We start from the raw sequence: 27,806 nt of genomic DNA, 5'->3' as shown, positions 1-27,806 counted from the left end.
GACAGACACCTCAAAGATGATGTGACTATCTCACAGGACTAAGGAAGGGCTTTTGGGAAAATTGATAAAGCCTTTGAATATTTATTTAAAAATTATACTCATTTTGATTTATACAGAGTTCAAATATGAAATGGGTGTATCCTGTCATAATTTCATTGGAAGGATTATACCCCCCAAACCCTAAATTTAGTTTATTCTTGCTCTCAGAATTTGCACATGGTTACATAAATAGAAAAAAATTATTTTTGTAATTTTTAGTTTAAATTTTTTAAGGTACTCAACACCATTTTCATTTAGACATTGAAATGTCAGCACCTATTTTAAGAGAATTCTCATTCAATTACTTTTTTCCTTTAGCCAATTATTCTCTGATAATGAAGACCTACTTCAATATAATCCAAATGTGAGTTTATCCAGAGTTGTTATAATCATATGTTGAAGTTTGGTGGGGACATTTAGAGAAGTTCGGTGATGCAGAAACACATAGATTTCAGTATATGTAAGGTGTCTCCTATTTTCAGGACTGTGGAGTTATAAATACTTTACAATTATTACTAGGCCATACTGAGTTTTAGTTTGAGAGGACAGGGCCATGTTTCCGAGAACTTCTCTAATATTTTACATTTCTACATCTGCTTATTTGGGGATTAAAGCTGTCCTAGGTGCTATAACTGATGATCTCATCAACATTGTTAGTAGTCTATGAATTATTCTCTTTGCCAATCATTCTCTTGTTTTTTAAAAGGTACAAAACAAGCCAACAAAAGTCAAAGTATTGAATTTTTCATTAAGGTAAACTCAACTCAAAACTGTTAACTTTTTTGCCAAGATTATATTTTTTCTGCATTTTGAAGTTAAATATCCTTTTATGTAACAGTTATTTTTTTCAACTGATTCTATAACAAAAATTTAAAAACTGATCCCCCATCTTACTTTATTTTTTATGAAAATTCAAGAGTTTGGGAACCTAGTCATCTAGGAGAGATCCCTTCAACTATTCTCTAATCATCTTGCTGTCTTCCTTAAAACCCTTCAAGTGACCAGGCACTGTGACATATGCCTATAATCCCCATAATCTCAGCTACTCAGGAACCTGAGGCAAGAATATCATAAATTCAAGGCCAGCCTGGACGGCTTTGTGAGGCCCTGTCTCAAATCAGAGCTAGGAATGTAGCTTATTGGTAGACACCTGGGCTCAGTCTCCAGTACTGCAAAGCAAACAAATAAAAAAACCATCAGGGGGAACACTGTGAGCCACAGCAATATAATCTCACTGAGGTGTTTTTTTGTTTTTGTTTTGCAATACTGGGGATTTAGTCGTGGGTTGCTCTACCACTGAGCTACATCCTGGTCCTTTTTATTTTTATTTTATTTTTTTGAAAATTTGAGACAAAGTCTCATTAAGTTCCCTGGATTGGTCTTGAATTTGTGATCCTTCTGCCTTAGGCCTCCCAAGTTGCTAGAATTAGCAATGCACACTGAAGTTGTTAATACATATATTAATATTTTTGTAGACTGAATAAAATATTTGGTAGTATATTTATACATATTTCAAGTGTATGAAGATACTCATTAAGGTTGACTTACTTTCCAGTAGCCTTTTGTATTTTTTAAGATTTTTATTTGTTTGTTTTGTGGTGCTAGAGCTCAAACCCAGGACCTTGCAAATGTTAAAGACAAATGCTCTGCCACTGTACTGTAATCCCCAGCCCTAAAATATTTTGGAGTGTATTTTTTTTCATCCATAAAATTCCATCAAGTATGAAAGCCATTGAACTAGTTGTACTTTGCAAAGCCTCATTAGTAAAGGTAAATCTACATGAGAAAAAATAGATTTAATGATAAAAGAATTAAAATTTTGATGTAGTAAGAAAACATAGACTACGTTAAAAGATAGGAATGTATGTGGAAAATGTATGAAATATATTGTATTTTTAAATCTCAGATATATTATCTTTACTATAAAGAGATTTTTACGGGCTGGGGTTGTGGCTCAGTGGTAGAGTGCTCGCCTAGCATGCACATGCATGAGGCACTGGGTTCGATCCTTAGCACCACCACATAAATGTAAAATAAAGATATTGTGTCCACTTAAAAAAAAAAAGAGAGAGAGAGAGAGAGATTTTACAACTCAATAATAAAGATAATACTGCAGGGTAGGTATGTAGCTCAGTGGTAGAGCACTTGCCTAGCATGCTGGAGGCCCTGGGTTCAGTCCCTGTACCCTGTCCCACCCCCCCAAAAAAAAGTGATTTTGTTGATAAAAGCTAAAAGAGACAAAAACTGAGAAAAAAAATAATTTTGTTGATAAATCTTTAATGAGATGGTGAAATATTTGAGATGTTGGTTTTAAAATACAGAAATTAAGCTGAACATCAATAACTGGTTATTTTTGGTGATATATTTTTTCCCATTTAAAAATATTTTCAAGAAAAACTTATAATTAAAAAAATTGTTTATTGGGGATTGTTATGGAATAAATCCATGATATGTCCCCTACCTGTCTCTATTTTCCCGCAAGTAGCATTCCTTGCCTCTTTGCTTATCTCTTGGCTACTTGGAGTTCCTGCTTATCTTTTGTTGGTACCAGTGAGACCACCATGAAGTCTTTCCTAGTAATCCTCTTTCCTTTTTTTATTCCACATAATTATTTTATGTAATTATGTATTTATAATGTCTTCACTAGGTAGTGAACACTTCTTATTTATTTAATAAATATTTGTTGATGCCTATGTGCCTGGCACTGTTTGTTGGGTACTACAATTCTAAGCATGAACTAGGCAGCCTTCAAGGAGTTTATAGCTTTGTAAAGTTATTTCTTTCACTGTAGTTTGAGGTATTATGATACAATTGTAGAATGATTTGGGAACTAAGAGAATTGGTAGATCTACCCCATATTGACAGAAAGGGAAGGCTTCCTGGAAGGGATGATAGCTAAATATTAAAAAGAAAGCAAGAGTTAGCCATATCAAGGGGCAGGGGGAAGATGGGCCTGGAATTTTAAAACCAGGATAAGTTTTGAGGTCACAATGGTGTTTGTGGATATTGAAATTAATTTCTGACAATAATTTGTATGGTTTTATCTTGGAAGGATCTCTAGATTTTATTTCTTTTGCAAGAGATTAAGAAAGTTGTGTATAACACTATATATTAGAGAGATCATCCTAATGTTAAATTAAACCAGTTTAAGTGTGAATGTTAACTTTCCTGTCTTTTAAGTAAATGTATAAAAATATACTCTTGCTAAGGATTGAGAAATTAGTGCAAAATAAAAAGTCTAAATTATAAGAGTGTTTCAAATAAGTCTGTCCTGTAATCTTAACTGGTCCTAATAAAATGTTGCTAAATGAGATTCCTTGGGGAATGCCTTTGAATTAATAAATTAAAATGATGGCAATTTGAAAAGCACTTTTAATGTAAATATTCTAGATTTAAAGGGATGTTACTTATAGCAGAGTAAATATTTCTCATTATTAAGTTCTTTCCTTCTATTCTGTCTACCTATGCCTACTTCCAGTTCCAAAAAACATCAGTAATTTAAAGGAAATGGATCAAATTACATTGTGGCTCTTATTAAATCTTAGTGGCCTGGCCCTGTGATTATGTAAATTATACTTACAGTTAATTGTATATCAGAATCACTAGATTTGTACAATGAGTTTATAGTCATTTGTTTTTCCTCTTTCTTGATTAGGTAATATAGAGATCGTTTCTCAACAAATTTTCCTCAAGAAGAGATTAAATAAACCAGTTTTTCTTTTCTGCTTTTGTAGATTTCTTGATAACCGGCTGTTCGCTACCTGCTCTGATGACACTACAATAGCATTATGGGATCTGAGAAAATTGAACACCAAAGTATGCACTTTACATGGTCACACTAGCTGGGTGAAGAACATCGAATACGATACTAATACAAGACTCTTAGTAACATCAGGATTTGATGGAAATGTCATTATTTGGGACACTAACAGGTTTGTAACAGGAGACCATATTAGGATTATGAATAAAAACATTTTTTTTTTTTAATTGTGAGCAGGACTGGGGATATGGCTCAGTGGTAGAGCACTTGCCTGGCATGTGTGAGGCCTGAATACCACAATCCCCAGTACCACAAAAATAAACAGATAAAATGGTGAACAAATTCAGTATTCTACTGAAGCCTCAAGAAAAAAAACTGGCTTTAGAAAAAACAAAAAGTGATTCCATTTTTTGTTACTTAATCATATTACAACTAAAAACTTTAGAGTTCAGGGTATGATTCAGTGATAGCATCCTTGCCTAGTGCACATGAGGCCCTGGGTTTGATGCCCAACACTGCAAAAATCAAAAAGTAAATAAGCAAAAATTTTGTATGATAAAGAGACCAAGGCATATAGCTAATGATTGAAAACTGCTGTATAAAATGAATTTCCTGAGATTAAGGAAAAATGTTTTTATTATTTCCTTTGTGAAACTAAAATATTTCTTACTCTTTGTTCCTTCAGTTCTAAATCTATTTATTTTGTAATTTTTGCAATTTTTTTTTCATACATTAAAAGAGTATTCTCAAGTGAGTGACACTGATCCTGAAAGTAATGTTTGGAAACACAGTATGGGGCAGTTTGGGTTATCATTGTTGGGGAAAAGGGAGGATTTCTATGGCATTTGTTGGTAGGACCATAGTTTCTATGGTCTATTTTTCACTTTGGACCAATTGACCCACCTAAAATGCAAGTTATACCTCCATTGAGAAACATTTGAATAAAATGTTTGCTAATAGAGAATTTGATTATTTGAAAATTGAAGTTTGAGAAATAATTAAAATATACCTATTGCAAACTGGTGAAATGATAATATAGTAACACATCAGGATTATTTTCAAATATGCTCTTCAGAGATCATATGTAAAAAGGGGATAATATTAAAGATTTCTAGATGTACATTTTGAGTAGAGGATACAGCTATTGATCATCTTTAGACAAACATAAACATATATGTTAGAATTTAGAGGCAAATGTGTATTTTTTAATCTAGAAAGAAAATTTGAACAGAAATAAAAACGACAATTTCCAAATCTATAGAAGGATAAAAAACTAATAAGACAGTAGAAATAGAGAAGGGGAGAAAAAAAGAATCATTTAAAAAATAAACAGGTGCCAGGCATAGTGGTGCATGCCTATAATCCCAGCATCTCAGGACGTTAAGTCTGGAGGATCACAAGTTTCAGGCTAGATTCTGCAACCTAGTAAGACCTTCAGCAACTGAGTGAGACCCTGTCTCAAAATAAAAAACACTGAGGATGTAGCTTTACCTCAGTGGTAAAGCATCCTTAGTTTAATTCCCAGTCACCCCCCGCCCCCGCCAAAAAAAAAAAAAAAGGTAAGTAAGGTAGCACAGAAATATGGTAGGCACATAACCTACAAATCAATCTAGACATCAGTAATGATAAATATATATGAACTAAACTAGCCAGTTAAAAAATAGTGTTAAATTGGATTTAAAAGTAAAACTAGCCAGGCATAGTAGCTCACACCTGTGATCCCAGCTACTTGGAAGACTGAGGTGGGAGGAGCCAGCCTGGGTAATTTAGTGAGATGCTTTCTCAAAATAAAAAGGGCTGGGAATATAGCTCAGTGGTAGAGCACCCCTGGGTTCAATCCCCAGTACTGAAAAGAAAAGAGAAATTCTCTCCCCATCTTTAGAGACTTATAAACTCATTTCCTAAGTAATTCAGAATGTCAGAAGGTAGACTGAAAATTGATGAACTTACTTTAAAAACGTAAAAACTAAAAGGATAAACCCAGTAAAAGTAGATGTATGTCCGGGTGCAGTGGCACATACCTGTAATCCCAGCAGCTTGGGAGGCTAAGCCAGGAGGATTAGAATTCAAAGCCAGCCTCAGCAACTCAGCAAGACCTTGTCTCTAAATAAAAATATAAAAAAGGGCTGGGATATTGCTCAGTGATTAAGCCCCCCACCCCCGTGGGTTCAGCCCCCACAGCAGGGAGTAGTGGCACATGCCTATAATACTGGCTACTCAGGAGGTTGAGGGAGTAGGATTTGCCAGTTTGAGATCAGCCTCACCAATTTAACAAGGCCCTAAGCAATTTAGTGAGACCCTTTCTCAAAAAGGTCTGTGGGTGTAGCTCATTAGTAAAGTGCCCTTGGGCTCAATCCCTGATACCAAAAAACAAGTGGATATATGGATATAACAAAAATACAAAATTAATAAGATATAGGGCTGGGGTTGTGGCTCAGCAGTAGAGCACTTGCCTAGCACGTGCGAGGCCCTGAGTTCCATCCCCAGCACCACAAAAAAATAAATAAATAAAGGTATTATGTCCAACTACAACAAAAAAATTTTAAAAATTAAGATTGAAAATGATAATATAATAAAAAGGAATTTTCTAAAGTGTTGTTTGAAATAATTGGTAATTCTCTGACAAGATTCATCAAGAGAGGGCTAGGGTTATGGCTCAATGGTAGTGCACTTGCCTGGCATGCATGAGGCACTGGGTTCGAGTCTCAGCACCACATATAAGTAAAAAATAAATAAATAAAGGTCAATCAACAAATATTTTTAAAAAAAGACTCATCAAGAGAAAATAGAAAACAAATAATAATAGCAATGAGGGCTGGAAGTGTAGCAGTGTTACTTAAGTAGCATGTGCGAAGCCTTGGGTTTGATCCCCCACACCAAAAATCATAATAGCAATGAAAAAGGAGCTTTAACAAAAATATAGAGAGTAAGATGACAAAATCAACTGTATGCAAATATATTGAAAACTTTGATGAAATAGTTTACTAAAAACATACGCCTTGGGCTGGGGTTATGGCTTGGTGGTAGAACACTTGCCTAGCATGTGTGAGGCACTGGGTTTGATCATCAGCACCACATAAAAATAAATAAAATAAGGGTATTGTGTCCATCTACAACTAAAAATATTTAAAAACAAACAAACAAACAAAAAAGACACCTTAGCAAAGCTAACCAAAGAAGAAATAAACCATTTTCCAGGACTGATGTTTAACCAATGTGTACCGATTCAGCTGAAGTAGTTGTTAAAAGATTGAACTTCTTTCTTACCATTTGTTAAATAATTGCTGCCCTGAGTCACCCTCTGGCTACCTAGGCCTCTCTTCTAAGATTACCTCCCTCAAGATCTTCCCATCATCCAGTAACTGAAATTTTTCTTGCACAGTAATACAATTCTAAGACTCTATTCCAGCATTGCCAACTATATCTATTCTGACTCTCCAGTGTTTGTGCACTACTGGTTATTTAAGTACTCTGAACATCAATTCTGTAAACATTGAAGAAAAATTTTAAATCAATTAAAACTGATCTAATAAAGAACAGCCTTATCAGTTTTATAGGTGACTCCTGTCAGATACTGAAATGATATTCTGGTTTTATTAAACTGATGAGATTCTAGAAAAAGAGAATTCTTATTCCAGAAATGAAAGGATGTTTTGTCAATATAAACTCTGTTAATATGATTAATTACATTAAGAGATAAAATGAATAAATCCATATGATTCTTTCTTTTCTTCTTCTATGTGGGATGATTGATCCATGGGGGAAAATTTGGAAAAGACTTCTCCAAATTCATATTTCTTTTCCTCTAATTCTTATGTGTCCAAAGACAGGGATCCAAAGACACACCTTTGTAGGAGGGTTAATTATTTCAATTGAGGAATAAAATTCAACATCCAGTCATGATTAAAAACAAAATAAAGGACATCATTACCAGCCTTACAGAAGAAAATTGAAAGGGTTATAAAAGAATATTATGAACCTCTTTATAATAACTTATGTAAACAAATACCTAGAGAGTCATAAATTACTGAAACAGATTCAAAGAGTAAGTGGAAAATCCTTAGACACAAGACCTATAGTAAATAAAGAGTTGGTAATTTGTAAATCTTCCCACAAAGAAAAGCCCAAGCCCAAATGGCTTCACAATGAATTTTACCAAATATTCCATTACAAACTATTTCAGAAAATAGAGGAAAGAACACTTCCCAGCTGAATTCTTTGGAGTCTAGTATTACTCTGGCATCATAAGAATGGAAAACTGCTGGCTAATATCCTGCAATAAAATTGATGCAAAGATCTGAAAACAATATTAGCAAGTCAAATCTAGCAATATACATATAAAGGATTATAAGTCACAACCAAGTGGAATTTATTTCAAGAATGCCATGTTGCTTTAATATCCAAAAATCAGTTATTGTAATATATTAGTAAAACTAAAACCCCACATAATCATCTCAATAAAGACTGAAAAGCAATTAACATAAAATTCAATACCCATTTGTGCTAAAACTAGGAATAAAAGAGAACTTCCTTAACTTGATAAAGGACATCAATGGAAAACCTACAGTTAAAATCTTAATGTTGAAAGACTGATACATTTCCCATAAGATTAGTAACAAAGGGCTGGGGATGTGGCTCAAGCGGTAGCTCGCTCACCTGGCATGCATGTGGCCCAGGTTCGATCCTCAGCACCACATACAAACAAAGATGTTGGGTCCGCCAAAAACTGAAAAATATTTAAAAAAAAAAAAAAAGATCAGTAACAAAGTTCTCGCCACTTTTATTCAATATTGTACTGGAGATACATCTTTACTCTGGATGCACCATGAAGCAAGAAGAAAAAAAGCTACCAGATTGGAAAGGAAGAAGTAAAATCAGTTTTCATATATAGAAGATTTGACTCTATTATTTATATTTTCTTTTTTGGTACTGGGGATTGAACCTAGGGTCCCTCTACCACTGAGCTACATCTCAAGGCCCTTTTTATTTTCTATTTTGAAATAGGGTCTCTTTAAGTTTTGCAGTCTGACCTTGAACTCTGATCCTCCTGCTTCAGCCTCCCAAGTCACTGGGATTATGGGTGTATACTACTATGCGTTTTTCTACATAGAAAATCTTAAGGAATTCCCCCCAAAACCTAGAAATAATAAACAAGTTCATTGAATTAACAAGATATGGCAGATTAATATGCAAAAGTCAAAGATATTTCTACTTAAAAGCAATGAATAGGGGCTGGGGATGTGGCTCAAGCAGTAGCGTGCTCGCCTGGCATGCGTGCGGCCCGGGTTCAATGCTCAGCACCACATACAAAAAAACAAAGATGTTGTGTACGCCAAAAACTGAAAAATAAATATTGAAATTCTCTCTCTCTCTCTCTCCCTCTCTCTATAAAAAAAAAAGATTTATTTAAAAATAAAAGCAATGAATAATCCAGAAATGGCTGAGGAATACAATTGCATTCACAATAGTATCAAAAAGAATACAGTAGTATTTGGGCTAGGGATGTAGCTCAATGATTGTGCACTTACCTAGCATGCACAAGACCCAGGGTTTGATCCCCAGGAGTACACACACGTACACACACAAAAGTACAAGATTTGTACACTGAATGCTATGTAACATTTCTAAAAGAAATATAAGTAGTTACTAATAATGAGACATTACATGTTCAGAGATTAGAAGACTCAATATTATGAATAACGAGTCTTGGCAAGAATGTGGAAAACTGGAACCCTCATTCCTGGAATCCACATTGCTGCTGGGAAAGTAAAATGGTACAACCATTTTATAAAGGTTAGCAGTTTTGTAAAGTGTTAAAATAATACTTACTGTATTCCACTCCTAGGTATACCTACACAAAAGAAATGAACACATATGTCTATACAGAGACCTATACATAAATATTTACAATAGCAGTATTTATCATAGCCAAAGAAAAAGGGAACCAATCTAAATATCCATCCAGTGGTTAATAGTTAAACAAAATGTATTGTGTCTATACAACAATACTATTTGGCAATAAAAATAGTATTGATATATGCTGTGTCATGGAAGAACCTCAAGAAATTATGCTAAATGAAAAGGCCAGATTAAAGACTACTTATTGTATACTTCTGTTTATATGAAATGTCCAGCTGGGTGTGGTGGTGCACGACTGTAATCCCAAGAACTCAAGCCAGCCTCAGCAATTTAGCAAGGCCCTAAACAGCTTCACAAGACCCTGTCTCAAAGTAAAAAAAAGGACTGGGGCTGTGGCTTGGTGGTTAAGTGTCCATGTAATCTGCAGTACAAACCAAAAAACGTTGCAGGCTGGAAGTAGGATGAAAATTTTAAAAATCAATGTGTTCCCATTGATTATTGGGATTATGTCAGTGCAAAATTTTTCAAGTATACAATTTTTCATAATAAAAAAATTTATATAACCAGAGATGTGAAAAATTGAGCTCCATTCTGTTGTCGTATGTAATTGATTAGAACAAATAAATTTTTAAAAATATGTTGTTATACATAGGAATAAATTACAAAAGAAGATGTGTAACCTTGATGGAGAAAATTGTAAATTTTCATTTAAGTCACTGTAATACCTAAGTAAACAAAAAAGACATTTTAAAGTCAAGGGCATAAACTTATAAAGATGGGGAAACAGGAGAGGAAATATGACAATAGAATTTTAGAAGCCGGAAAGATGGTGGAGATGAATGACTACTGACTAAGCAGCTGTTTTAAGCAACTTGATTTAGTAAGTCCAAGGAATCTGAACCCTAAGCTGGCAGAGGGGGAAAGTTAAAAACTTAAGATAATTGTCATAGAATCCTCAAAATCACAGGAACTGGCAACCCTGGGTACTTTTTAAGTAGCTAAATAAGGATTCACAGGAGAGATATTTAAGAACTTCTTCCTTTCTTAACCTATATCAGTGCAATCAACTTCCCATTTTAGCAGAAGTTTCTAATTTTACTTTATAGAGAGGGTAAAATGAAGAATCTTTATTAAAAGTTTCCAGAAACAGTTGAAGGTTCAGGTATGTTGCTGAAACCAAGGGGATTAAATGACATGTGTACTGAATATTGATTTCAGAGATCCTCGGCCTTCTCTCGGGTGATGATCTAAGGTTACATATATATATATATATACATATATATATACATATATACATATACATATATATATATATATATATATATATATATATATATATATATATATGAATGTGTGTGTATTATATAAACTATATAGTTCTAGTCAGCTTTAGTTTCCCACTCTTAAGCATGAGCAGAGCAGAAATTGAGGAAAACTTTTTTTTTTTTTTACTTCTTCACATTTTTGGAAGTTTTTTAGAACTTTTATTTTATGTATTTTATGTACAAAGAATTAGCATGTTCTCCTTCACTGGGTGGCTATCTTGGGTAATCCATTCGAGGAAGATCACTTAGTCCAACTTAATGAAGCCTATGTCCTTTGCGCTGACAGAAACACTGCCGGCACACGTTGAGGCCATATTTCCGGATCAGACCGTGCCGGTTTGAACACACGCGGCAAAAGCGAGAACCCTGGCCAAATTTTCGCGGGTGGCCCCAATAGAGCTGTTGGTGACCCATCTTGCTTTCAAGGGTGCAACGAGGACAAAAAGAAAAAAGGGCGAGGAAAACTTATAATATAGAGATACAAAAGGAAAGTTTCTTTGAATAACAATATAAGGAGAAGAAAACTTAAAATTTTAAAAAGAGCTCTCAATATTTGTATTTTTGTTTGAGACAAAAATGGGTTGCAACAGTGGAGAGAAATAGATGGAGTGTCTAAAGTATAAATGATGTACTATTAAAGTGGGTGAGGAATATTCATTTTTCTTTAAGCTCTACTTGTTTTATTTATGTTTTCTATAGGTATGTTTTTTTAGATAACAAAAATGAAATAAAACAGGAACAAAAATATACAAGGAATAAAAGTCTATCAAAGAAACCATGTGGGCAGATTTGATAACTTTAAAAACTTAATAGAACTATAGAAATGCAAGTATATATAGGGCAGGTGAAACAGCAGGTTAGGCACACCTTTAAAACAATAGATTTTTTTAGCTTAAAACAATAGATTAGGAGATACATATCTAAAAGTTACTCAAAATACAACATATGAAAATGGGGAAATATGAAACATGAAAAAGCCTTGCACAGTGGAGCACACTTGTAATCCCAACTATTTAGAAGTCTGAGGCAGGAGGATCACAAATATGAGCAAGTCTTGGCAATTTAGTGAGACTTTCAAAAAATTGGGGGGGGGTTGCTGGTGATGTAGCTCAGTGGTAGAGTGTCCCTGGTTTCAATCCCCAGTACCTGCCCCAGCCCCACCCCCCAAAAACAAACCCATGAAAGAGAAATTGTGAGACAAGGAGAGTCAAATATGAATGTTTCAAAAGTTTTTTGGAGTGCTGAAAGAATATAGAAAATGGGTGAAGGGCAATATTGAAATAATGACTGAGAACTTTCCAGAATATATGAGTAAAATAAATCTTAAGATTTAGAAAGTCAAATGAATCTCAATAAATACAAACAAAAGGAAATCCAAAGTTACACATACCAATGTGAAACTGTAGGACTCTAAAGACAGATCAACCAGACAGAAAAAGATCAATTGTTCAAAAGTAGCAGATAGACTGATAGCAAGTTTATAAATAGTAATATTGGAACCCAGAACTGTGAAACATCCTCATTATTCAGAAAGAAGTAACTGTCAACCTTAAGTTGTATGTTCAGCCAAACCTTTTTTCAATAAAGATGAAATACATATTTTCAGAACAATAAAAAAATGAATTTACCTCAACAAAGTTTTACATACAAAATTCTGAGGGATATACTTCAGAACAAAAAAGAGTGATCTAAAAAGGAAGGTTAGAGATGAGAGAAGGAATGGTGAGCAAAATAATTGTAAACATACACTATTAATTCTGTTTTGAAGGGAAAAACAATTTGACTATCACTGAATCATTAAATTTAGGATAACTCTAGGTTTTGTTGGGTTTGTTTCTTTATAGGTGTACAGAAGATGGTTGTCCACATAAGAAATTCTTTCACACTCGTTTTCTCATGCGAATGAGACTAACACCAGATTGTTCCAAAATGTTGATCTCAACATCCTCTGGATATCTCTTGATTCTCCATGATCTTGACTTAACAAAGTCTTTAGAAGTAGGCAGCTATCCCATTTTGAGAGCAAGGAGAACTACATCAAGTTCAGGTAAGCTTTTCTTTCTTTTTTTTTTTTTTTAAATTTTTTTTTAGTTATACATTGACACAATATCTTTATTTTGTTTATTTATTTTTATGTGGTGCTGAGGATCGAACCCAGGGTCTCTCATGTGCGAGGCAAGCGCTCTACCACTGAGCCACAACCTCCAGCCCCAGCTTTTCTTTTTTTAATTAAAAGTTTAGTAGGGCTGAGATTGTAGCTCAGTGGTCGAGTGCTTGCCTGGACACACGAGACCCTGGGTTCAATCCTCAGCACCACATAAAAGTAAAAATGAATAAAAAATAAAGGTATTTTGTCCATATACAACTAAAAAAATTTTTTTAAATAAAGAAAAGTTTTTTTTTTAATAAAGAATCCAGCAGAACTTTAAAAAAAATTTTTTTTTTGTTATCAATGGACTTTTATTTTATTATATGCGGTGCTGAGAATCAAACCCAGGGCCTCACACATGCTAGGCAAGTGCTCAACCACTGAACCACAATCCCACCCCCCAGCAGAACTTTTTAAGTTATGATTATAGAGTTTTAATTTTAAATTTGTATTGTATCCTAGATTTCCAAATGTCCACACATAGGTACCTGGTGCCATCTTGTTTGTAACACCCTCTTGCCAAAGCTTTGTCCTTTTTCCCATTGCTGATTCTATTAGACTTAAGTGAAGTTGGGGCTCAGAAAAACTTAAATACTATACTTCATCAATATTTTATGATAAAGAGAATATATTTCATCTGACTTGGGAAAGAGAAGAGTGGCCTGGGAGCGGAGGAAAACAGACTTAATTATTTGGAACACAAATACAAACTTTTCATGAAGTGCTATTAAAAGATAACTTTAAATGGTTGGAATCTTTCTCATATGTGCACAAGGCCACTCCTGAAGACTCTTTTGGGAAAATACAGGCATAATTGTACTATTATTGACCAATTTAACTGTTAAAAGTAGAAATTTAAGTTTACCAACTTCCTTGCAAGCAAGGTGTTTGATAAAAGTGAATGTAATCCTTTTAGATTCAGAATTGCCTTTTTTTAAAAAAGTTAAATACTAATAATTAGCTTAGTGATAGTTATCTAGAAGGTGTAGTTGGCATTTTTTGACTCAAAACCAAGCTTTTCAGTCTTCAGCCATGTGTGGTAGCATATGCCCATAATCCCAGTGGCTCAGGAGGCTGAGGCAAGAGAACTGCAAGTTCAAAGCCTCAGCAATTTAGCGAGGCTCTAAGCAACTCAGTGAGACCTGTCTCTAAAATAAAATACAAAGAAGGGCTGGGGTTGTGGCTCAATTGTTAAGTACTCCTGGGTTTAATCCATGGTACCAAAAAAAGAAGCAGCAGCTTTTCTGACTTCTAAGGGTAATTCTGGTATAAAACCATAAGAAATTCAATAAAATAAGAATTCCCTGCAGAGGTGTGGGACTACTGAAAATGTATGATGAAATTGAGTTTCTAGTAATATGCCAAACTTCATATTAATTTTATCTTTTCCACAGATTTTAATGTAAAGTTTTGCTTTGCATTTCAAAGAGGATTTACATAGATTTACATAATAGAAGTTTTTAGTATGCTTTATAGAAAGATTTATTCATGTTACCAGTAATGGGGCCTGTTGTTTGGACCCTATTCTAATGTTAAACGACTCAGTTTTCATTAAATTTTCTTATTCTGTTTTAGTACAGAAATGATACCCAAAGATATTCCAGTGCTTATTTGGTTGGGGTTGTTTTTTTGTTTATTTTATTTCACATACACAAGTTTTTGGCATAAAATGGTTTTTTTTTTTTTTAAGAGAGAATTTTTTAATATTTATTTTTTAGTTTTTGGCGGACACAACATCTTTGTTTGTATGTGGTGCTGAGGATTGAACCTGGGCCGCACGCATGCCAGGCGAGCGTGCTACCGCTTGAGCCACATCCCCAGCCCAGCATAAAATGTTTTTAAAAGGAATTTGGCCTTAAATAACGCTTTAAAGATATGTCCTGCCTTCCTTCATCTTAGTTATACCCCAGGTTTATATGAGCTTTTTTGGCCATGTTTTGGATGATTTAGAATATGGTTCAAGTAGATAATTAAAAAGTTAAGAGATACTACCAGAGTTATGCTAGATTTATTGTCAAACTCTTTGTGTTTTTAAGATTTGAGCACTTCATCGAGTTCAGCTGGTCCCAGAGTTTCCGGTTCACCTTGTCATCATAGTGATTCTAATTCATCTTCTGAGAAGCACATTTCACGAGCCTCCCAAAGAGAAGGTAGGTTAAAAGCTGGATTTTATAATCTTGCAATAACAGATTCCATCAAATAATTTTCTTTGGTTTGGTTTTAATCCATAAAAATAACTAGTGGAGATGAGACTATCTCTTGCCTCTCAGTCAACTGACCGTTTTATGCTGAAATCTGTAATGGAATTTGAACTTTGTTTTTATCACATGTACCAAACTTACTTTGTTCTAGTTTGGAGAGGAAGTAGTTGGGAAATGTAGATTCCAGTCAAGATTGTTGGAAAAATTAAATGAGAGTATACATGTGCAAGTACTATATAAACATGAGAAATGAATTTATCAGGTGATTGTGAATGTCACCTAGTCTTTTACTCTAGGTCTTTTGCCATTTCTTTTTTTTTTTTTCCTTCCTCCTCAGTACTCGGGATTGAACCCAGGAGTGCCTTACTACTGAGCTACACCCCAACCCTTTTTTCAGTTTCTTATTTTGAGATGGACTCTCCCTAAGTTGCCAAGGCTGGACTCAGTCTTTGAATCCTCCTGCCTCAACCTCCCAAAAAGCAGGAATTACAGACCTGTGATACTCCAAATGTCTTGCCATTTTCTGCCCTTTCTGTACATCGCATGACAGTTGCAAAGGGATTGTGGGATAAAATGAGCTTAATCTGGCCCTAATCTGTATCTTCCCCCCCCCCCCCCCCCCCGCCATTCTAAAAGAACTAGCTTCTCTGCCCATCCCTCCACTTCCTGATTGAAATGCTTTCTACCTGGACAAATTCCATTATAACCCCTCTCCATATTAAATCCAAATCTAAGCTCTTAGCTGTTTATCCTCCTCTTTATTGGCCAAAAATGGCCTTTTAGGTCACCTTTTGGAAATAAGTATAGCTCTCCTTTGAGAGTTAGAGCAGCATTAGAACTTTTTTTTTGGTACCAGGGATGGAACCCAGTGTGCTTAACCACTGAGTCACATCTTCAGCCCTTCTTATATTTTATTTAAAGACAAGGTCTTGCTGAGTTGTTCATGGCCTTGCTAGATTGCTGAGGATGGCTCTGAACTCATGATGCTCTTGCCTCAGCCTTTGAGCCGCTGGGATTACAGGTGTGCACCACTGTGCCTGGTCAGAACTTTTATTTTTGACATGATATCTTCTGTGGATTCTAAGGATATAGCACAAATAAAACTAAACTTATCTCTGGCTCAAGTGAAATCAGTGGTATCCTTGATCTTCCAGTCTTTCCTACCCCCTCTCCATTCAGCTCCTTCATAGTTTCCCTTTTTGTCAACTCCTGAGAAACTCCAGAAAATACAACTATCAAACCTTTGCTTACCTATTTAGAGTGCGTTTCTTTTCTGCTTTTGTTAGAGGTTTACAAAATTAATGCTTAAAATGGAGGTTTGTTTTTCTCTAAAATCGTTAAAATCCAATCACATGTGAAATTATTACTTATGTATAGTTTGGTTGTTGCAGTGTAATTTAGAGCCTTATAGGTTTCCATCAGTGGTATAGTAATTCCAAGGGAATTTTTAAAAAGAAAAGCCAGGCACAGTGGTGCATGCCTATGACCTCCCCGCACCACACATACACTTGGGAAGCTGAAGCAGGGAGGTTGCAAGTTCAAGGCCAGCCTTGGCAACTTATAAAGATCCTGTCTCAAAAATAAAAAGGGCTAGGTATAAAACTAAGTGATAAATTACTCCTGAATTCAATATCTAGTACAAAACGAGGGGGTGGGGTGGAGATAAACCATAAATAAACAGCTTTCTGAGGTATAGATCGAAATCCAAAGGACCCCTGCTCAGCTTCCATGTCTTAGCCTTAAGTCCCCAGTGATTCCTACTATTGGAACTTGGGTCCCCCTTCCCCCTAAGCCCATACTGGAGATTGAACCTAGGCTATGTCCCCAGCCCTTTTTATTTTTATTTTGAGACAGTGTCTTGCTAAGTTACTTAGGCTGGCCTCGAACTTGTAATTCTCCTGTCTCAGATATGTGCCACTGCACCCAGCTAGGGACTTGTATTCTTTCGTAATAGTAGTACTCTTTCCCCATGCCCATATCCCAAAACTCACTGTATTTTGAGGAACAATATATTTTTTTACATGTGTTAACATAAGGCATGGAAGATAACTGCCAGAAATCAGCCTTAGTCCTTGAATAATACAAATCCCAATCCTCATTTCCTTGTTTCTCAGGCGTTTCACCACGAAATAGTCTTGAAGTCTTAACCCCTGAAGTACCTGGTGAGAGAGACCGTGGAAACTGCATCACATCCTTACAGCTGCACCCCAAAGGCTGGGCCACTCTTCTTCGGTGCTCAAGCAACACTGATGATCAGGAGGTACAGTTAGCAGTGCTTTATCTTCAGTAGGTTTCATTGGACAAATTGCCATTGCTGTGTGTGCAAATCTAGGTGTATCAGACCACAGTCCACAGACTCTCCTTCTTTTTTTTTTTTTTTTGGTACCAGGGATTGAATCCAGGGACACTTTACCATTGAGCCACATCCCCAGCCTTTTTTTTTTTTTTTTTTTTTGAGACAGGGTGACACTGAGTTGCTTAGGGCCTTGCTAAGTTTCTGAGGATGGCCTTGTACTTGTGTTCCTCCTGCCTCAGCCTCCCAAGTTGCTAGGATTACAGGCACACACCACCATGACTGGCAAGAGACCCTTCTTCTTGACGATCCTCTTTCTATCCCCTGTGGTTTTATGGTATCCTTATCCCTTGCTAACCCTTCTTCCTCTCCTGCTTGGGTGTAGCAGGCTAGCAAGTACTCTAATGGCCATCATCAGCTCAGGTTGTGTCTGGCTTCTTAATTCTTGCCTCTTTCATCTTGTCAAAATAAATAAATAAAGGTAATATATAGTAAACATAGCACTGAAATGTTTTAGCTAAGCTGGATAAATGTGAGGTTTTAGCCAATTATCATAATTTTATTTATTTTTTTAAAAATCAGGAATATCTGGGCAAGGTGGAGACTAAACTGATGACTAAGGGGAAAAGGTTAAATGACCTTAGGATTCTGGATAGCAAGAGTGTTCTGGAAAGCAAGGATCTCAGTGGTTCCAGAGACCACAACTAAAAGGAGGGGAAAAGAGCTTTTGAAGTGCAGAGGAAGAGGTACTTTAGGGCTTGGATATACCCAGAATTTTTTTTTTAATATGTAATTTTAGTTGTTGATGGACCTTTATTTTATTCATTTATTTATATGTGGTGCTGAGAATCTAACCCAGTGCCTCACACATACCAGGCAAGTGCTCTACCACTGAGCCACAACCCCAGCCCGTACCCCAGAAGTTTTTTAAATATCAGGATCGTTGTTGCTGTAAGAAAAGGAAAAGTATTACTACAGAAGTCACAGGCAGCCTCAGGGAACAAAAGGTTTTAAAACCTCACAGTGCAGAATAACTTCAGGTTATGAAGAGAAGAAGGTATGGGGCCTACAAGTTTTGTTAGTTAATGGGAGATAGTATTCATCTAATTGATATCTTGCAACAATCCTGTGACTTTGGCATTCTGTTGAGCTTTTGAAAAATGAGAATTTCTGTAGCACTCTTTGGTGCTCTGTAACCATGGTTTGTCTCCCTTTTCTTTCCTTAGTGGACTTGTGTCTATGAATTCCAAGAAGGAGCTCCAGTGCGACCAGTCTCACCTCGCTGTTCCCTACGACTGACTCATTACATTGAAGAAGCCAATGTAGGCAGGGGTTATATCAAAGAACTTTGCTTCAGCCCTGATGGGCGAATGATTTCTTCCCCACATGGCTATGGGATTCGCTTGTTGGGATTTGACAAACAGTGCAGTGAACTTGTTGACTGTTTACCCAAAGAATCCAGTCCCCTGCGGGTGATCCGATCTCTGTACTCTCACAATGATGTGGTACTGACAACAAAGTTCTCTCCAACACATTGTCAGATTGCCTCAGGGTGCCTTAGTGGACGGGTCTCTTTGTATCAGCCAAAGTTTTAGGCACAACTTACATCAAATAAGGAACTCTCTGGTGTTTGACTTATTAATTACTTCAATTTAGGTGAAGTGTTTTCTTTTTAGAAGATCTTATAAGTTTGGGTCAAGATCCTGGTTCTTATGGGTCCATGAATACACCTGTGACCTGAGTACTTGATCATCCAGCATCATATGGGCATCTCCAAGTAGACTATGCAGCATCGTCCTTTTCAGCATTCCTCTGCTCCTGCTGGTCTGTGCCGCTGAACTCCAGTTCTTATGGTTATTTTGCATGGTAGTTGAGTTTCCTCCTTCCCTTCCTGCCTCCTTCTGTTCCTTCCTTCTTTCCTTCTCTCCTTCCTTCCTTTTTCTTTTTTAGTTTTGGTATGTTGGTATGAATTGTATGGACATTTGGCAGAGGAGTTTTGATTGGGATAAGAGAAACCCATGACACTAGTATTGAATAAAACTCAGAAGTTGGATGTTGACATGCCAGTTGTTGAAAAAAAATTTTTATCTTGATTTATCAATGTACTTGGCCTTTTAAATTTGCTGTTATATTTCTCTATATTGAGCACAGATAATGGCATTTTTCTCATAACTATTAGATAGTCTTGCATCAAAATGTCTTTTAAGTTTCCTGATAAAATCATACAGGAAAGTTTTTTCATGTGAGAGATTTTATGAAATTCTAGAAAAAATACTACCACCTCTCTTTGTAATTTACTTGTATGAATTTATAATCTCTCTCATGTCCCCTTATTTGGTATTTAGCTCCTATCAGCAACATCAGAGAGGAAAGGAGGAGAAGAAATGGGCTTTGGTCATTTCTGTTGTACAGAAGAGGATTTAAACTATTAGTACAGTATTTGGCCACAGAGAGATGGAACAATGTGACTTAAGACTTTCTGTGTTTTCTCTGCCAGAATGATGTATTAACAGTATTGGGGTGGACGGTGAATTAAGAGTAAAGAAATGGCATTTTATTCATCTTTCTTCCTTGAGCCAAGGGTCACAAGCTCAACTTACCATTAGCGAACAGAGAGCTGCAGTCCTCTTCCAGATGTTATCATGATCCTGGCAGTGACCTGGGTGTCATCCTTTTTTCTGTTTTGTTATAGAACACAGCAACTGAAAGCATCAGGTAGGGGCAAGCACAGGCTGATGCTCTGTTGAATAGGCAGCTTTCTTCCTGTCTCCTCTACATGGAATGTATTATATTTAGAAGGGATTTTCCAGAAGCTGGAGTAATTTAAGCCATGCACCAGCCTTGTCCTCTTTAGGCCAGTGGTTCTCAAACATTAGGGTGCATTATAACCATTGTAGAGATTGTGAAAATACAGAAACCTGTATATCACCTTAGGAGATTCTGATTTAGGCAGGGAGAGGACAGGAATCTCTATTTTTAACAAGAGCCCCAGGTAATCTTTATTCAGGTGACCTTTGAATCACAATTTTAAAAACATAGTCTTAAACAGCATTATATACTTCTATACTCATTTGGTGCTTAACATAATTCCCACAAAGTGTTTTGATTATTTAATAAGTAAATGAAAACATTTTTAGAGATATAAAACAACTTGGAATGTAATTAATTGCATTATTTGAGAAGTTAAGTCACTTGCTTAAGATCATCATGCAAAGTTTGTGACAGAACCATGACATGGGTTTAAGTTTCCTAATTCCTTGCTCAGGGCAATTTCTAAGATATGCTGGCTGTTAAATCAATGACTTATGAACACTTTGTCATTAAGTTGTATTATTGTGAATATCCTTATAGGTTGGGAAAAAAAAAGGGCTTGAGAGTAGATGCTGAGATTACAGCCATATGAAGAAAAGTACTTTAAATCTTACAGAAATGTTTAAACAACCCTAATACATGAATAAAAGTGACATTTATTGTAGGACCTGCCAAATAGTCATTCACACACATATATGTAAGAGGTTCTGTCTTACTTGGAACAATGTTAACTCTAGAACAGAATTAGATTATCTTACCACAGATGTTGAAAAAATTGGAAATTTTGTAGCCATTGGAAAAATATACATAAAAGCACAGTGAAAATGCAGGCTTGCCGTAAATTTCATAAAAAGAAAAAATTCAACAGAATGAAATTTTGGAGATAAAAACACTGAAAATTAGTATTAAAAATAAGCTATGAAGGGGGGCTGGGGCTGTAGCTCAGTGGTAGAGCACTTGCCTCACAAGTGTGAGACCCTGGGTTTGATCCTCAGCACAACATAAAATAAATAAATAAATATGTGTGTCCATCTACAACTAAAAATACTTTTTTTAAAAAAAAAGCTATGAAGTACAAATCAAATTGAATTCAAAAGAAGACTCCACAAATTTTATTAACTTTGGAAAGGATTCCATGTCAAGTGGTGCACACCTGTATTCCCAGTGGCTGGGGGTGCTGAGTCAGGAAGATTTCAAGTTCAAAGCCAGCCTCAGCAATGGTGAGGCACTAGCAACTCAGTGAGACCCTATCTCTAAATAAAAAATACAAAATGGGCTTGGGGATGTGGCTCAGTGGTTGAGTACCCCTGAGTTTAATCCCCAGTACCAAAAAAAAAGGATTCCATGTCAAATGCTGGACCCACATGCCACCCAACTCCAAATTTAGCCAATGGTTCTTGAACCACTTTAGGGAACTTATCATGTGTTAAATAATGTATCTGCTTTACTCTTAGCCCCCACAAAAACTAGGAAGATAGTTAGAATTAGCCCCAAATCTTTGGCAGCCATGATGTGATAGAAACCATAAGTGACTTGTCTGAAGTCACAGAGTTGGCAGTGGGTGGCAAAACTGGGATTCAAACCTAGGTTTGTCTTTTTATTTGATTTAATCCAAAGATAGTGCAAAATACTCTATGCTTTTGCCCTTTAGTATCTAAATGATGGTAAATTGGCCTGTTAATTTACTTTTTCAGCATCTTCTGGAAGTTTTGTTTTGTTTTTTTTTAATTACAGCATTGGCCTTATCTTACCTTGTATACTGTGTAAAAAGAACATGTACAAGATTGACTGTTTCTATGAGAATAATTCAAATACCACAGACTCAGGGCATACATAGAGTCCATTCATTACTAAAAAACCTCAAGCAGGATAAGTGTCTGTGAAATAGAAAAGAAAATGAAGAATATGGAGCATTGTGTAAAAATAGAGCCATCCAAATTAGAATTAAAAATTATCAGCAGCGGACTAAAATTGTGACTCAGTGGTAGAGCGCTTGCCTAGCATGTGTGAGACACTGGGTTTGATTCTCAGCACCACATATAAATAGATAAAGGTCCTTCAACAACTAAAAAAATATTTTAAAAAATTAACAGCAGTGGGCTGGGGATGTAACTAAGTGGTAGAGCCTTTCCTAGCATATGTGAGGCACTGGGTTCAATCCTCAGCACTACATAAAAAACAAAGGTATTGTCCATCTACAACTAAAAAAATATTAACAGCAGCAAACTCAACAAAAGAACCCTTGCTCTCCTTGAGATATGGTCATGATCAAAAAGTCATCAGAGAATTAAAGGGCATCAGGAATGCTATATTATTGAAAGAAATGACTTCTTACCATTTCCAGGCCCTGTTTCACTTTCTGTGTAAAAATCGAATCTGCTATATTTTACTCTAAATTTTAGTCAGTCATTTTTTTTCATGATAATTGATAAAAGGTATCATTATTGGTAATATAATACAATTGTTGATAAATGTGATATAGATTATTCTCCTGTTTTGAAAAGCTTTCTCCAGAACAGTGTACTTACGACACTGCTGTGTTGATGAAGTACATCAAATATGTGGTAACTCCCTACTTTCAGTTTTGAAATGAAGTGACTAAGCAGGAGGTAACCTCAGTTTTAGTCTTTAAAAAATATGTGTGGTCTTTTTTCTTAGAAGGTTAAAGCTTCTAAGAAATGAATATATATCATTCCTCCTTGTTACATCCCTGAGAAGAGCCCATACCAAAAATTTTAGGAAAGCAAGCAAGGAAGGGTAAATCACATGTTCCCTGCTCCTGGGTCTAAAACCAAGACCACCTTATATAATTTTTAAGGTGGTGTTCTCTAGAAAGTGCAATATAGGGAAAACACTCAGAATATTTTAGAAGCCTAGTGTTTCCTATATTAGAATATATTGGTACTGGCATCCACAAGTATCTGTTAAACTTTTATTTAGCAGGAAAAAAAATCTGATAACTTACTGAAGACAATCATCCCCATTTAGTGACCAGCAGTCATTGAGTACTGTGAAAATCCACTCAGTTATATACTCTGTGTCGGTCATGAAGGAAACCATACATATGAATTTTGGATAAGTAATGCATATCTCTTAAGTGCCAAAATTAAAAACTTGTAATTATTTTTGATGCAAGTCTTTCAGGTGTGTTAGTATGCCTCCCTGCCTTCTTCAGTATCATTCACTTTTTCATGATGAAAAGTTATATTCATAATGTGTTATTATAAATACCTAGAGAGCTCTGATAATATGTAAAACATTTCATAGAATATAAAGGGCTAAAACAAATATGAGTTAATATCTTTTATGAAGTGATTCCTTCAATTCTGAGATATATCATTTGCCTCAGATTGCTAACTTTTAAAAATTTTTTTTTTTATCTCCTAAGTAGTGTGTTTTGTCAACATGCCTGCCTCTAGCAGGCTCCCCACTTTCTTCTAATTGTGCAGTGTTCATCTGTTATGAGCTGGGACATGAGATAACCAAGCTGTTCAGAATGTCTACAATTAGAACTGGACAAACTCTCAGTACACAGTCTGGGACAGCTCCCTTGATTGCTTTCTGCTTATCTTCTAGATAATACAAGATCCCAGTTAAAGCTAGGCTAGTTTTTCAGTTGCAACCAAGTAAGATACTTCAAACTAAGGAAGCTGCTAGGAAAAAAAAAAAATAGCAATGTACCAAAGTACAGGAAAACAACAACAAAAGCTCTGTGTATGCACAGGGATCTTTTATGCTTTTAAGTAAAGAGGAAGAGTGCAGGAAAATAAGAAAATCCAGATGGACTTGAAACTATTTTAGATGCCATTTTAGTTGCCATTAAACTTTGTCAGTAACTATTTAAATGTGTGTTAAATTATCACATGTTGTTACAAAGACAGTTTAGGCCCATAGGATAAGATTGTACTAAAATTTATATCCTAGAGATAATTCTAAATGATATCCGAAGAATGTCTCCCAAATGATAATGGAAATTTTTATTAAAAGAAAGTCTAGGTTACCTTTATGCTGCTCTCTTTGGTTGTAAATGAATTAATGATAGACATACGGGTTTTATCAAAAACCCAAGGAGCACATCTTACATACATCTCCTGTCTGTACGTGTATATAAATGCCACTATAAATGAAAGTGTTACCCAGAGATAATAAAATAACTTATAAAATTTAAATCTGGTCCAAAGTCTTTAAAATAGCTAGAATTTTCAGCTTCCCTAAGTTTTTTAGATATCATGCTTTTTACATTAAAAAAAATGAATGTTTGAATTTTATTTTAAATTTCACTGCATCCTTCATTTCCAAAGTGTTTTCTGGAAAATTTTAGACATTTTCAGGACTCTTGGGAGTGTTTCTGATAATATACTAGACACCCAGAAAGTTTTCTTAGTCGGTTCTAAGGTGCTGTAAATTCTTATTCTAGACTGTAAGCTCCTTGAGGGCAAGACTGTCTTATTTATTCTTGTATCCCCAGTGCCTGGCATAGAACCTAACACAGAGTAGTTGTTCAATAAATATTTGTTGAATGAATCAAATGAACCTTCACCATATGTGGCCTCCAGCTCCCATGAAGCCAGAATGTGATGCGCAAGTTACTTAGTACTAGAGGAATCAAATTGTTTATTATTGTAACCAACAGACTGTCTTCATCAGGGTAAGATTTGTTCTGATCATAAGTAACCAGCTATTTCTCATTGACTTGAAAAACTACAAATTAAGAATCAGTTTTTCTTAAACAAGCATTTGAATCTCTCTTATATGCTTAGTCTTGTACTAAGGACCCAAAAGAAAGATAACTAAGATCTTGATATTCCATCGTGGCAGTTGGAATAAACTTAGAGGAAGGGCTGGCTTTATAGGTGTTGGGCCTTTGCAGTCCTATAGGGCCCCACACAGAGAAAGGCCTCATACTTGGTTAAATGCTTGCTCCAGCTGTCTTGAAAAGTTTCAAACAACAAGCCTGCATTTTATTTTGCCCTGGGCTTAACAAATTATGAATTTAGTCTTGCTTAAATGTTAACTATTTTTGACACTGTAGAAACATGAGAATTATATATAATCTTACCTGCCTTCCAGTAAATATTCACATTCATTGAAAACTAGCTATAAAATGCATGATTTAGTAAAATAACTTCTGAAATGTGAAATTTAAACCAAACTTCATCCCTCCTTCAAGGTTTTTGACAAATGTCCATCACTGTAGAATAGAAAAGCTGCTTTAAAAATCTAAGTGGCTTTTTCTTTTTTCATTGAATTATTTTGAGTCTTTCAAATGGATGGATGTAGAGTAGGTGAGTTGATTTTAACTATGTACATACCCACATAAAATTTTAAGGTTTTAATAAACCTTCATTTTTTTACGTGCACTGGATATTTTGGTATAAGTCTACCTCATGATGTGCTTTTAAAAAACGTTCCTTTGAAACATTTTACACACTTTTTGTGTGTGGTTAACCTGCTTAAAAGGTTGATAGCAAATTTGTACTTAGTAGTAATTTGATAATTTTTGCTTTAACCTCAGGGATATACATTTTTAGACCAGAATCAAGCACAAAACTGTGACAGAGGCAGTAGCTTGATGGTTCTTGTTAATGACAGTCTTAACTTTTTACCATCATGCATCAGAAAAAAAACTTTAGAATACATGCCAAGTTTTTGTTTTGTTTTGTTTTCCTTTTTTTTTTTTTTGTTTATTTAGTTTTTTTTTTTTTTAATGTGGTGCTGGGGATTGAACCCAGTGCCTCGAACGTGCTAGGCAAATGCTCTACCACTGAGTCACAACCCCAGCCCACATACCAAATTTTAATTATTTATAAATTATAGTATCTTATTTATCTATCATGTACATTGTAAAACATGAACAGAGGAAAAAGAAAATTAAGATTTTTAAAAACCAAGGTTTACATTTTTTCCTATACCTCCAGGGATAAACTCTGCTTTGGCTGGTATACACACACTTCATTTTGTATGAACCACTGTCTGAAACATGAGTTAGCATTTTACACTCATGTTCTGACCTTGGCACAGTGGCACATGCCTGAAATCCCAGCTCAGGAGGCTGAGGCAAGAGGATTGCAAGTTCAAGACCAGCCTAACAATTTAGTGAAATTCTGTCTCAAAATAAAACAGGGTAGGAGATGTAGCTCAGTGGTAGAGCACCCTTGAGTTTAATCCCCAGTACTGCAGAAAGACAACAGGTGAACTGAGATTTCATCCTTTCATGTGTTCACTAATGTTCTGGCCATTTATAAGTCTAAATGGTACAAATCATAGTTTTTACAGCTTTCAAAATTATTATTCAGTGGAAATTTTATTTGTGTCAATGGAAAGGTTAGTTGATAATTTTTACTTCTGTCAAGCTATACATTTTTTTGTATTATTCAACAATGTGGTTGACAGTTCATTTTATCATGTTGTTTTCATTCACCAGAATGATGACAGTCCTATTTGGGACATTCATTTCTTTGGTAAGTCATTAAAGACAAAAAATAGAATGAATCAACTGGACATGACTATATTGGTGTAGTCCCAGCTATTTGGAAGGTGGGGATAGGATCATTTGAACCCAGGAGGTCACAACTGAGACCCATCTCCAAAAAAAAAGAAAGAAATGAAAAATAGAAGAGAAAGTCTCTTTCAATTCAGATTATTTTGTGAAATTAGACTGATTTAATTATGATACTAATTTTTATTCAGCTATTTCTGACACATTTTGGCCTGTTTAAAAATAGGGTTTTTGGGGGGCTGGGTTGTAGCTCAGTGGTAGAGCACTTTCCTAGCTCGTGTGAGGCACTGGGTTCCATCCTCAGCACCACATAAAAATGAATAAATAAAACAAAGGTACTACATCCATCTACAAATAAAATGAAAATAGGGGTTTTGGGGGGCCTGGGGATATAGCTCAGTTAACAGTGCTTGCCTTGAATGCATAAGGCCCTGGGTTCAATCCCCAACATCACAAAAGAAAAAGAAAAAATAGGGGGCTTTGTTGTTTAGTTTTGTTTGGTACTAGGAATTGAACACAGGGGCATTTAATCACTGAGCCACATCCCATCCCTTTTTTTTTTTTTTTTTTAATTTAGAGTCAGGGTCTCACTGAGTTGCATAGTGCCTCGCTAAATTGCTGAGGTTGCTGAGGTTGCTGAGTCTGGCTTTGAACTAATGATCCTCCTGCCTCAGCCTCCCAAACTGCTGGGATTACAGGCATGTGCCACTGTGCCCCGCTTAAAGATAGGGTTTTTATTGAAGAGAAAATGATTATTTAGCATGTATTCATATTAATGAATTAATGGTATGTATTTCCTATTGCTGTAACAATTACCACAATGGTTTAAAACAATACAAACTTAAACTGGGCACATTGGTGCACACTCTA

General features: G+C 35.5%; 1 protein-coding gene, 1 non-coding gene and 1 pseudogene across 4 annotated transcripts in view; 1 reads left to right on the top strand and 2 right to left on the bottom strand.

The window, feature by feature from the left end:
• Window positions 1-27,806, top strand: part of Dcaf10 (DDB1 and CUL4 associated factor 10) — a 55,530-nt gene that overhangs the window by 20,518 nt on the left and 7,206 nt on the right. For 2 of the 3 annotated variants that reach the window (XM_058578128.1, XM_058578129.1), the window contains exons 3-7: window positions 3,774-3,971; window positions 12,828-13,030; window positions 15,169-15,282; window positions 17,448-17,593; window positions 18,853-18,948. In XM_058578128.1, coding sequence (XP_058434111.1) covers window positions 3,774-3,971; window positions 12,828-13,030; window positions 15,169-15,282; window positions 17,448-17,593; window positions 18,853-18,948 — 757 coding nt within the window. Of the gene's footprint in view, window positions 1-3,773; window positions 3,972-12,827; window positions 13,031-15,168; window positions 15,283-17,447; window positions 17,594-18,852; window positions 24,971-27,806 lie in introns of those variants that run through there. The other variant, XM_046457380.2, reaches the window with a different exon arrangement.
• LOC124101464 (small nucleolar RNA SNORA38) lies at window positions 7,536-7,658 on the bottom strand. Its single transcript, XR_006854616.1, has one exon. It is a non-coding gene; the product is annotated as a small nucleolar RNA SNORA38 (small nucleolar RNA).
• LOC124101388 (small ribosomal subunit protein uS14-like) lies at window positions 11,229-11,420 on the bottom strand (annotated as a pseudogene).

This window comes from Marmota monax, unplaced genomic scaffold (assembly GCF_021218885.2).
Source record: "Marmota monax isolate L192 unplaced genomic scaffold, Marmota_monax_Labrador192_F-V1.1 WCK01_AAM20220418_F8-fsc00069, whole genome shotgun sequence".
In the NCBI taxonomy this organism is placed as follows: Eukaryota; Metazoa; Chordata; class Mammalia; order Rodentia; family Sciuridae; genus Marmota; species Marmota monax.
The sequence above is the reverse complement of the archived record's forward strand: the minus strand, read 5'-3'. Positions and strand labels throughout refer to the sequence as shown.